Source organism: Rhinatrema bivittatum, chromosome 7 (genome assembly GCF_901001135.1).
Source record: "Rhinatrema bivittatum chromosome 7, aRhiBiv1.1, whole genome shotgun sequence".
Lineage (NCBI taxonomy): Eukaryota > Metazoa > Chordata > Amphibia > Gymnophiona > Rhinatrematidae > Rhinatrema > Rhinatrema bivittatum.
The window spans coordinates 309897398-309910755 of record NC_042621.1 but is presented as its reverse complement, the minus strand read 5'-3'; the positions used below and the strand labels follow the sequence as shown (position 1 = coordinate 309910755).

Here is a 13358-nt window from a genome sequence, read left to right as displayed (position 1 = left end):
CTGCGCCATGAAAACATCAATAAACACTGACTTTTGGTATCCCCTAATAACCCCTAATTAGCTACAAAATAAATAAAATTTACGGTTTCTATATACCTAAAATCAGAAGCCCTATCCATGTTAGAATGTGATTGGGATGAATGGAAGCTTCATGCATGTAGAAATTAGATTTATGATGCAAGGATTTCCTTTAGTTTCTTGTATGTTTTGTTGCGGGCATCACCAGTCCCTTCTAGACCCTTGGACTGTACTGAGCAGCAACAGAGTTGCTAGTACGCATGCAAATTACTTCGCTGGTGAAGACTGCACTGTCATTTTAAATTCTTGTTCAGCTTGCATATTTGGAAATACTCTGGTGAACAGAAAGTTTGCAAAATATGGGAATATTTCCTGATATCTGTAGTATACACATAAATGCAAACAGAAAGAGACAAAACACATCTCATTGACAATACAATGGGATGTTGTGAGTATAATTCCAGTCCTGGCAGCTGTGGTAGAACTTTAAACTCAACAAAAGTACCTCAGTAATCAACTCCTGACTAAAAAGACAGCATTCTTCTAGGAGGCTCAAACATTTCAGGTCCTCTTAAGAAGCGAGGTGTTACCTTGTCCATGCACTATGCCGGAGGTGAGTAGCAGCAGCCACCACAGCTTCCCTGTGGCCCCCATGCTGGTGAGATCTGCTCAGCTAAACATAGGAGTTTCCTAATTAATACTTTGCTTTGACATGGGGGGTGTCCTGTCATCTGATCCTGTTTCTGATTGGGATGACTGAGCTAAGAGGAGGGCCTTCAGGACACATTTGATGTTATGCTTTGTAGAATAATGGGAGTAACTGAAAAAAAGTGGTGTCTTTCACTGCTAGGTACTGATCTATTTACTTATGCTTATACTCAATGACTCGCATCTACTCCTCCCCCCTTTTTTCTACCCCCCCATCCGCTGTATAGTCACCACCATTAACTGCTCATCTGTAAATATAGAAACATAGAAACATAGAAATGACGGCAGAAGAAGACCAAATGGCCCATCCAGTCTGCCCAGCAAGCTTCCCTCATTTTTTCTCTCATACTTATCTGTTTCTCTTAGCTCTTGGTTCTATTTCCCCCTGTTCAGCTGTAAATATGGTTTGTATACCCCTGTGAAATTATATACCTTTCTCGTTACACCTAATATTAACACTCTACTCCCACTTTCTATAGTTCCTCCCCCGTGTTATCCTCTTTAGTTACTTTCAGGCCGATACAGTAAAAACCGCGAGAGAACGGGCGAGCGCACAGGCCACTCCTGTGCGCGTGATTCAGAAAAAAAAAATATTCAAATTAGGGCCCGCAGTAAAAAGAGGCGCTAGGGACACTAGCGCGTTCCTAGCGCTCTTTTTGGACAGGAGCGGCGGCTGTCAGCGAGTTTGACAGCCGATGCTCAATTTTGCTGGCGTCTGTTCTCAAACCCGCTGACAACCACGGGTTCAGAAACTGGACGCCGGCAAAATTGAGCGTCTGGTTTTCAACCTGCGAGCCGCAGACCGATTTTACATTTTTTTTAAATTTATTGTTACGAATGGGCTCAGGCCAGGAGTGGTGAACACCACTACCGAGGGTGTCTCAGGGAGGAGAAAGGCAGGACTGCAGAAGAGTCTAGATGCTGACTGGTGCAGGCAGGAATGAGTGAACCCTATGGGCAAGTGGGAAGGTGGAATAGGCAGACGGAGTCTAATACTGGCTGGAGATACCTGATACCAGATGCATGAAGGTAAGAGTGAACTTGAAGACTGGAACAGCATGGAAGTATGTGTGAACGTGAATGTAGGTAAAGGTGTACAGGAAACTGGAACTGGGTGCTGGTAAGGATGAATTCAGGAAGTGTGCCGGTATGAGTGATAATGACTGGAGGTATAAGTGACTGAATTGAGGAAACAAGACTGACAGAGAACTGGACAGACAAACCAGGACAGCACTAACATTGAACATGAAACACATAAGCCCTGAAGGCAGCAGAGCGAGGCACAAGACCCGAAGGCTACAGACAGCAGACAGAGGGCCCATAGGCCACACACACACAGCAGGCAGAAAGCTCGTAGGTTACCGATAGCAGGCAGAGGCCCGTAGGCCAGACACAGAGGACAGAAGACCCGTAGGCCACACACAGCGGACAGAAGGCCGGTAGGCCACACACAGCGGGCAGAAGGCAGAAGCTCGTAGGCCACACACACACACACAGTAGGCAGAAGCCTGTAGGCCACACATGTACAGTAGGCAGAAGCTCGTAGGCCACACACAGCGGACAGAAGGCCCGTAGGCCACACACAGCGGACAGAAGGCCCGTAGGCCACACACACACACACCGGAGGCAGAAGCCCGTAGGCCACACACACACACAGTAGGCAGAAGCCCATAGGCCACACACACACACAGTAGGCAGAAGCCCATAGGCCACACACACACAGTAGGCAGAAGCCCATAGGCCACACACACACAGTAGGCAGAAGCCCATAGGCCACACACACACACACAGTAGGCAGAAGCCCGTAGGCCACAGACAGCAGGCAGAGGCCCGTAGGCCACAGACAGAAGGCAGAAGCCCGTAGGCCACAGACAGCAGGCAGAGGCCCGTAGGCCGCAGGCAGAAGCCCGTAGGCCACAGACAGCAGGCAGAGGCCCGTAGGCCGCAGGCAGAGGCCCGTAGGCCACAGACAGCAGGCAGAGGCCCGTAGGCCACAGACAGAAGGCGAAAGAGGCTAGAGCAGGGAGCCCAGGCGAGCTCGATGCCGAAGCACCGATGGAACTACTAGACAGGGTTATAAAGGAGAGTCTGGGATATAGAGTTGACAGGAAGGAAGGAGTTGGCCAGCCAGAAGAGCATGCTCGTGGGGGATCTCTGGTGGTGAGGCGGCTGTATAGCAGCCATGGTCGTAACAGTACCCCCTCTTCAAGACCTCCTCCTCCTCCGGGATCCCAACCTTGCAGGGAACACCGCGTGATGGCAGATCCAAAGTCCTCCTGAGGCAAGGCGGTAACCCCAAACTCCTGGGATGACAGGGTAGTCCCAAACCCTCCTGGGACCGCAAAAAATTCTCACACCCCTCCAGGGGTAACAAGATAGTCCATAACCCCTGCCGAGGCAGCAAGGCGGCAGGCACAGGCCCCTCCAGGAACAGCGACAAAGCGGCAGGCATAGACCCCCTCCAGGGATGGCAGCAGGCACAGGTCCCCCCAGGGACGGCAGCAGGGCGGCAGGCACAGGCCCCTCTAGGGTTGGCAGCAGGGCGGCAGGCACAGGCCCCTCCAGGGGCGGCAACAGGGCGGCAGGCACAGGCCCCTCCTGAGATGGTGCAACCAGTCCAGGCCCTTCCTGTGGCAGTTGTGCAGGCTCAAACCCCTCCCGAGGCAGCATGGCAGGTACAAACCTCTCTTGGGGCGGGAGGGCAGGGTCAAACCTCTCCTGAGGTAGAGAAACAGTCTCGAGCCCCACCTGAGGCACAGTGGTAAATCCAAACCCCTCCTGGGGTGGCAGCAGGACCGGTTTGGACCCCTCCGAGGGCAGCAGCTGGAACGGTATGGACCCTTCCGGGGGCGGCAGCAGCTGGACCGGTTCGGACCCTTCCGGGGGCGGCAGCAGCTGGACCGGTTCGGGCCCCTCCGGGGTCGGCAGCAGCTGGACCGGTTCGGGCCCCTCCGGGGGTGGCACGGCAGGCTCAAGCCCCTCTTGAGGCACACTGGTAACTCTAAGCCCCTCCTGGGGCACACTGGTGAGTCTAAACCCCTCCTGGGGTACAGTGGTGAGTCCAAACCCCTCCTGGGGTACAGTGGTGAGTCCAAACCTTTCCTGGGGTGGTAGAACCGGTTCCAGCCCCTCCGGGGGCAGCAGAGCCGGCTTAAGCCTCTTCTGAGACACAAGGGTAAATCCAAACCCCAAACCATGGTTCCTAGAATCTGCAGAGGAAACTTGCAGCTTTGTGAAAACACAGGCAGGTTTGGGCCGTCTCGGGAAGGTGCTCGTTACAGGCTGTTCAGCAGCTGTGGAAAGCAGAACCCTGCTAGGGTTAATTACCTCTCTCTGTTTCAGATGATCTTGTTTTTGAGATCCTAGAGTAGCAGCCACAGGAGCATTCTTGCCCAGGTGAAATCTTGGGTTTTCTGGGAGATGACATGCTCTTTTATGAAAACCCTTCTTGGCTGAGCCAGAAACAGCACACTGACTAATTGAATTGACTGATATTTGTGGTGAAGCAGCTGGGTCAATGGCAGTACAACGAGGGCAAGGTTTTCCTGGAGGTAAGAGAACAGGAAGACAGGAACATTTCCACCAACCTGGTCGGGGAAATTTACAATTTACAAATACAAATAACTGGTACATCCAGTCAATCTAGAACTAATATCAAACAATCTTTCGCCAGGTATATATGTGGGCCCCTTACTCCAAGGGTCTGTATAGTATCACAGACTCTGTTTCGGTCCAGGGTCACCTTGCTTTAATTTATAACATCATTTTTTTGTTTTTTATAGTTTCTATAATAAAATCTCTAAAGTCTCAATGTACTCTTATTAATTCTCACTTCTTCTCGCTTTTCTCAAAACAATCACACTGTCCATAAATGCAAAAAGGAGCTCTGATACTCATCTATTAATATGTTAGTTGGTCACCCGACATGATCATGTTTCGGACAAAAAGTCCTGCTTCAGGGGTTACCCTTCGATATTCCCGTTGTATGAGAATCGTCCCGTATTCACTAATACCACTCGAGCCTTCTTATCTTCTGTTTTAATAAATGCGAGAATTAACTGGTGCAAAACGAGCCTTCTTATCTTCCATGTTGGCTAATGCAACTTGAGCCTTCTTATCTTCCTGGCTTTCGTATCCGTCCTTACTTCACGTCAGCCCCATTGAGCTGCGTGTGCTCCTGAAATGGCATCCCGTTAGAGGTGATCCTCTTATACCCCTCGAAACGGAAGTTACATCATCAGGGTCTTCAGTCCTCTTTCACGTTCGGGCTGTTTCTCTTCAACTCTCCACCCTGCCGCTTCTCGTAAACTACAGTCTTCTATCACGTCCACTGTTTCTGGTATTGCCTCCATGTCGCTGAATCACGTGGTTCCTTCCGCTGTCTTCTTTCACGTCGGCTAATGTTTTATCCTTCCGTGATTCATCACGTTAAAAGCCCTGATCGCCGCCGCATTCTATATACTATATTCCGTCTCCACAAGATCTTCTTTCCATCCGTTCCAAATTAATAACTCATCCACCATATCACTCATAAAAGCAACCAATTTGATATCATGCTTCAAAAACGTGCCTGGTGGATTATCTCAAACGCTGTATATATCGATCGCCTCATCTGACGCCCTTCACCATCCTCTGCATGATTTCGCGGAAGGCACCTTATTGGGCTAAACAATACATCAGTCCTTCACTCCTCCACAGGGGAAAACTTCCTTGTTTTACCTGTATATATGATAACTTAAGGAATTGTCACATTGGATAAATACTCTATTGCACATATCAGGTATCAGAGAGCTGGTACTAGATGAGCGAGTACCAGTTAATTTTCTCATTGAGTCCAGACGGGTCCACTGTATTCAAATCATAAATCCAAAATTGTTCGCGCATATTTAAACGTAATTGGATGTCTCCCCCGCGTAAACCAGATTGAACCTGTTCTAAAACTAGCCATTTCAGATCCGTGAAATTGTACTGTAATGTGACACAATGTTGTACCATAGGTGCAGTCACTTTTGCAGTTCTTATGCAGCTCCTGTGTTCAATTAATCTGGTTCTGATTTTACGCTTTGTATGGCCAACGTATAACAAATTGCATGGGCATTGGATGACATAAATAACTTGTTCAGACTCACAATTAGTGGATCCATCTAGTCTTAAAATTTTATCTGAATTAGGCACTTCCCATTGCCTCCCTGTCACTGCTAGGGCACACATATCACATGACCACACTATTAAAGGCACAAACACACTAAATAATATTCCCAAATAGTTAACTTTGCCCCAATACTTTAAAAAAAGTCAATGTCCCAAGCAAAAACTTACTGATTCCTTTCAGCCACCAGCAAGGTGATCCTCTCCTCTCAGTGTTTCCACTGGAATGTGGGTTACTGAGCTCTTTCAGTCTAATTTATAATGTGCTTCTTTAAATTAGTGAAAAACAATCCCTTAGGAGATGTAAACTTCAGTTAGATTTCCTGAGTGACTCTTCAGTTAGATTTCCTGCGTGACCTTTCAGTTAGATTTCCTGAGTGACCTTTCAGTTAGATTTCCTGAGTGACTCACTGCTGTGCTGATTAACAAAGAATAGTACCTATTCACAAACACACAATCTTCACACTTAGTTAGTCAGCCTGAGTGACTCACTGCTCCCTGTTGGTCCCTATTCAAACCCAATCACACTACCTCAACACCTTTCCAAGGTGAGTAACTGAGCTGAACTATTCAACTTTTTTACTTTGGTATATACTGCTCCTAGCTTATTTCTAGCTTCTGGCTACTTTTTTGTGGGGGGTTTTTTTTTTCCCAATACAATGCACTCAGTTAGTATTAAATACAAACACTCAGCTCTTTAAAAGTCTGGAGAACACTCAGTTCTGCAGACTTTTAAAACTAAACACACTACCTAATTGACTGACTAAAAATATAAACAGTCTAACTTGTTTATTCACTGCCTACCTACTGCTACCTTATTGACTGACTATTTAAAAATGCAAAACAGTCTAACTTGTTTATTCACTGCCTTTCTGACTATTAAAGGCACAAACACACAAACATACTAAATAATATTCCCAAATAGTTAACTTTGCCCCAATACTTTTAAAAAAGTCAATGTCCCAAGCAAAAACTTACTGATTCCTTTCAGCCACCAGCAAGGTGATCCTCTCCTCTCAGTGTTTCCACTGGAATGTCCATTACCTGCTATTAAGTTCACTTAGAGAATAGCCACTGCCATTAGCAATGGTAACATGGAATAGACTTAGTTTTTGGGTACTTGCCAGGTTCTTATGGCCTGGATTGGCCACTGTTGGAAACAGGATGCTGGGCTTGATGGACCTTTGGTCTGACCCAGTATGGCATGTTCTTATGTTGGCCGATGCTTTTTAATATATTATAAATGATCAGGAAAGGGGTACGATGGGTGAGGTGATCAAATTTGCAGATGACACAAAATTATTCAGAGTAGTTAAACCACAAGCAGATTATGATAAAATGTAGGAGGTTGGGCATTCAAATGGCAGATTAAATTTAATGTGGTCAAGTGCAAGGTGTTGCATATAGGGAAAAATAACCCATGCTGTAGTTACACAGTTAGGTTCCATATTAGGAGTTACAACTGAGGAAAGAGATCTAGGCATCCTGTTTCCAAAAGAGGCCAAACCTGGCAATTACCCAAACACTAAGAAGATCCCATGCTACTGATGCAATTAATAGCAGTGGCTATTCCCTAAGTAGACTTGATTATTAGCCGTTAATGAACTTCTCCAAGAACTTCTCCAAACCTTTTTTGACCCAGCAACACTAACTGCACTAACCACATCCTCTGGCAACAAATTCCAGAGCTTTTTTGTGCGTTGAGTGAAAAAGAATTTTCTACGATTATTCTTAAATGTGCTACTTGCTAACTTCATGGAATGCCCCCTAGTCCTTCTATTATTCGAACAGGTATCTCCCCAACATCCTCTTCAGTAAACACCGAAGCAACGAAATAATTTAATCTTTCCGCAATGGCCTTATCTTCTCTAAGTGCCCCTTTAACCCCTCGATCATCTAACACTCCAACTGACTCCCTCACAGGCTCTCTACTTCGGATATATTTTAAAAAGTTTTAACTGTGAGTTTTTGCCTCTAAGACCAACTACTTTTCAAATTCTCTCTTTGCCTGTTTTATTAATATCTTACATTTAACTTGCCAACGCTTATGCATTATCCTTCTTCCAATTTTTGAATGAAGATCTTTTGGCTAAAATAGCTTCTTTCACCTCCCCTTTTAACCATACCGGTAATCGTTTTGACTTCTTTCCACCTTTTTTAATGTGTGGAATACATCTGGACTGTGCTTCTAGGATGGTATTTTTTTTAACACTGACCACGCCTCTTGCACACCTTTTTACCTTTGTAGCTGCTCCTTTCAGTTTTTTTCTAACTATTTTTCTCATTTTCTCAAAGTTTCCCTTTTGAAAGTTTAGCATGAAAGCCATGGATTTGCTTACTGTCCCCCTTCCAGTCATTAATTCAAATTTAATCATATTATGATCACTATTGCCAAGCGGTCCCACCACCGTTACTTCTCTCAGTAAATCCTGTGCTTCACTGAGAATTAGATCTAAAATTGCTCCCTCTCTCGTCAGTACCTGAACCAATTGCTCCATAAAACTGTCATTTTCCCGTCGATAGCAGGGCTGAATTAACCATGCTGTCATGGGATCTGTTAATCAGGTCCGGGAGGCGGAGCTTTACCAAGCAGAGATTTAGATTTTAGCTCTCTGCGGCTGCGCGTGTGTGTTCCCGCGCAGGAAAGGAACAGATTCTCGACAGTCTGTTCTTTCTGCGAGTGGGATCGCACGCGGGGCTGATTTCTCCTTGGCATTTTATTATTTTTTCTTATAATGTCAAAAAAGTCGGGGTTTGAACCCTTACCTGTGGCAAGGTAATGTCAGTCACGGATGGCCATGACCGATGTTACCGATGCCTGTGGCCAGAGCACAATTTAAAAAAAATTGTGAATTTTGTGCCAGAATGTCCCCAAGAGCCCGAAAACAGCGGGCTTATAAGATACAGGAACTTTTCAGTTTTTGGAGCCATCAGAGGCTCATTCTTCGCCTGGCCCCTCGGCAATTACGGCTCCATCTCAAAAACGAGCGTCGTCATGGGATCCTCAACCCTCCAGGCTTGGAGGTAAGGACTTGCTGAGTCGACGTAGGCCATCGGATCCGATAGGACCTAGAGAGCCTCAGCGATCGGCGCAAGAAACAACGGCACCTATAACTTCGGCGCCTACGACTTAAGCACCCAAAGTACCTTCTGCGCCCAAATCACTGTCGGCGCATAAAAGTTATGCACCCAAGGCGCCGGAGCCATCTGTGCGCACATCGCTGGACACTTTTGTGTGCTCGGCACCGGAAACCGGTGCCGAAGACTTATGCACACAGGTTGCTATATGCGCACACAGAAAACATCGGCGCACATGACACCAAAGACATCGGCGCACCCGGCAGTAAAGAAATCGACGTATAGTGGACTACAACAGTCCACTCACTCATATCATTCAATACCACATGATTTAAAACGAAGACATCAGTCTCCAGATGTACCTAATTCCACCTCTTCAGATTCCAATTCTACAGAAGTGAAATCAAAACGTATGAGACGATCGCCGTTGGGATGTGGAATCCATACAGGATCATCGTCATGCCATCATCATAGGTGATCACATCACTCATATCAAAAGGCGGTGAAGACAAGAGACACATGGGAAGTGAGCCCTTCTACTTCTAGGTCATCTCACCCACGAAGTGCAGACAACTTATCTCGTAGAGACATAATACAAATCACTTCCTCTGCTGCATCTAAATCCTTAGACAATTCTGTTAGGACCACAGAGGGCAAGATAGGGAAGAAGTATGATGTGACAAGTGCTTCTCCTCAAATTCCTCCTGTGCAACCTAAAGCATGTGAGTTACCAAAACAATCCGGTCGTTCAACAATGCCTTCTCAAACAAAAGAGGCATTTTTTCAATTATCTCAATCGTTGGCAGGGTTTTACAAAACCCTTGAATCATCCTTTAAGATGTCTAACGAACTATCTGTGAGTTCCCCGGAACACAGTATACATACCTCTAGAGAACAGTCAGTGGAGCCTCCAGCATCCCCAATAGCAAAACGACCAATTTCACCAATTCAACAGCCAGATACACCTATCGAATCTCTGTCTTGGCAAACATCCCCATCGTTATCTACCGGATTTCCATCGGATCCACAGGAACAACCACTCGAACCGTATTCCTCTCCAGAGGACCTGACATACCCAAAATTTTTAGAAAAATTGGGCACGATATTACATCTGGAGGTACAAAAGGAGACAGACCCTAGATCAGAAACCTTTGGTCTCCTAAAGATTTTCAATGCTCCGGGAGAACCAACATCTCTACCACCACAGGATCTATTACATACCGTCTTACAGAAATCTTGGGAAACACCTTACTCTCTGTCAGCGGTTTCAAAGAAACGGATATAAAATTTCGCATGCGGAAAACATCGCCTTACTCTACGTCACAACTACCACATGCTTCAATTGTGGTAGAGTCTGCAATGCAAAGATTCAAAAAAGCAAAGTCGCATACCTCATATCCACCAGGCAAAGACAACCGATTTTTAGATGAGTTTGGCAGAAAGATGTACCACAACTCAATGTTGAATGCCCACATTATGCACCATCAATTCTACATAGTACAATACCTATATGAGTGCATACAAGCCACAAAAGGTATGCTTTCCTCAACGGCAGATCAGATACCACCGCCTCTTCATGACATGGAAGAGTGTTCTCGACACCTTCTGTGATCAATATATGAGGGATTTGAAACATCTTCTAGAGCGTCTGCAAGAGCCATCGCAGCCCGTAGAATGGCATAGTTAGGTTCTAGTACGATATGAGAAGATTTACACGAGAAACTAACGAACCTCCCGTGTACAGGAGACAACTTGTTCGGAGAAGATTTCAAGACACAGTCAGCAAATTAAAAGAGGAAGCTCTAGCAGTCCAATCCTTAACATCACAACCTCACTACTCGACCACGCGTCATTATGTAGCATCTACTCGTAGACAATCCTATGCCCGTAGGCCTTACAGGTCTTATCAATCCTTTCGTACAAAGACGTATCCATCTTACCAGCATCCTCCGCCGCAGTAACATAACCCAACTCAACATAGGGGTAAACCACGTAACCAAAGACAGCAGACACAGCAACCGGCTGCTGCGGTAAAATCAACGCCATCTTTTTAATAACCCAGCCACCACCACTACACCAAGTACCACTGTGCAGAATTCATTCTTACCTGGCAGTCTGGGAGAGAATAACAACCGATCAATGGGTTTTAGAGATAGTACGACATGGCTACCAACTCCAATTTACCACAAAACCCATACTACCTCACCTTTCCACTCTAAAAAGTAAAAGCTTCCAACCACAACTGGGGGAGGAAATTGCTTTACTTTGCAAACAGCAGGCCATTCGACGGATTTTCCCGAAAACCTGACAGACAGGGTTTTATTCCCCATACTTCCTCATACTCAAAAAGTCGGGCGGCCTTCGCCCCATATTAGATCTACGGGAATTGAACAAATTTCTGACCAAAGAGAAATTCAAGATGGTATCGTTGAAATCGATCCTACCTCTGATTCAACCCAACGACTGGATGTGTTCCATCGATCTGAAGGATGCTTACATACATATTCCAATCCACCCATCCTCTTGGCGTTACCTATGCTTTCGCTACAGCCATCAACATTACCAGTACAGTGGGTGCTAACAATCATTGCTCAGGGTTACCACCTGAACTTTCTTGCTCTTCCACCGGAATCACCACCTCTACAAGGGTGGAGAGTAACAGACTACTCTGTCCTTCTGGAGCAGGAGGTTTCCCTTCTTTTCCAGTTAAGGGCAATAGAACCCGTTCCTCTTTCGCAAAAAAGGCCTAGGGTTCTATTCCCGGTACTTTTTGATCCCCAAAAAATCCGGGGGTCTTCGTCCAATTCTGGACCTACGTGCCCTCAACAAGTACCTCCAGCGGGAAAAGTTCAAGATGGTAACCTTGGGCTCGCTTCTACCTCTTCTACAAAGAGGAGACTGGCTCTGCTCTCTGGACCTTCAGGACGCATACACCCACATTGCGATAGCTCCAGTTCATCGCAAATACCGGGTGCTTCCATTTGGCTTAGCATCGGCACCACGAGTCTTTACCAAATGTCTCGTAGTTGTTGCAGCCTTTCTCAGGAAAGAAGGTGTTCACGTCTACCCCTATCTAGACGACTGGTTAATCAGGGCCCCAACTCAGCAAGCCGCTCGATCGTCCCTGGATTTGACCCTACACATTCTAATTTCTCTAGGATTTCTTGTCAATTACGAGAAATCCTAATTAGTCCCATCTCAAACTTGTCGTTCATTGGGGCAGACTTGGACACCGTACAGGCAAAAGCCTTTCTACCTCAACAACGAGTGCAAACCCTCGTGTCCCTCGCTCACCAGTTGCAGTCTCAGTATACAGCAACAGCTCGTCAATTGCTTGTCCTTTTCAGACACATGGCGTCCTCAGTCCATCTCACACCAATGGCCCACCTGGCCATGAGAGTCATGCATTGGACTCTGAGGTCACAATGGATTCAAGCGACTCAGTCTCTGTCAACCATTGTCCACATCACTGACCACTCCGTCGGTCTCTCGCCTGGTGGAAAGATCAGAACAATCTCCTCCAGGGACTGCCTTTTCACCTGCCAGATCCTCAACTCATTCTCACCACCGACGCTTCCAACCTCAGCTGGGGAGCTCATGTGAACGATCTACAGTCACAAGGATCTTGGTCTCCAGAGGAAGCCAAACACCAGATAAATTTCCTGGAGCTTCGAGCAGTGCGATATGCTCTCAGAGCTTTTCAGGATTGCCTATCAAATCACGTCATCCTGATTCAGACGGACAACCAGATGGCCATGTGGTACATCAACAAGCAGGGAGGCACAGGCTCCTTCCTCCATGTCAGGAAGCTGCGTAGATTTGGGCGGAAGCGCTCTCCCACTCGATGTACTTCAGGGCCACCTATTTGCCGGGAGTGCACAATGTCTTGGCAGACAAACTGAGTCGTGTCTTCCAACAGCACGAGTGGTCTCTCAATCCCTCTGTAGCGACCTCTCTCTTCCAGCAATAGGGTCATCCCCAAACAGACCTCTTTGCGTCCCCTCAGAACCACAAAGTGGACAATTACTGCTCCCTCGTTCGGAGCGAGCGCTCTCAGCCCAGAGATGCATTCTCCTTCTCGTGGGCAGCCGGTCTGCTTTATGCATTCCCTCCACTTCCTCTTCTCTCGAAGACTCTCGTGAAGCTCCGTCAGGACAAGGGAACCATGATCCTGATAGCACCTCACTGGCCACGCCAAGTGTGGTTTCCCATACTCCAGGATCTCTCCATCCGCAGGCACATTCCCTTGGGAACGCACCCGCTTCTGATCACTCAGAACGACGGATGTCTACGCCATCCCAATCTTCAGGCCTTGTCCCTGACGGCATGGATGTTGAAAGCTTAATCCTTCAACCACTTAACCTTTCAGATTCGGTTTCTCGTGTCCTGATTGCTTCACGGAAGCC

At 46.8% G+C, this 13358-nt stretch overlaps 1 protein-coding gene across 1 annotated transcript in view; it reads right to left on the bottom strand.

Moving 5' to 3' along the window:
• LOC115096252 (deleted in malignant brain tumors 1 protein-like) overlaps positions 1 to 10998 on the bottom strand; it is a 397025-nt gene extending 386027 nt beyond the window's left edge. Inside the window, exon 1 of the mRNA XM_029610760.1 lies at positions 10893 to 10998. Coding sequence (XP_029466620.1) covers positions 10893 to 10998 — 106 coding nt within the window. The remainder of the gene's footprint in view (positions 1 to 10892) is intronic.
• Between the last annotated feature and the right edge of the window lie 2360 nt (positions 10999 to 13358).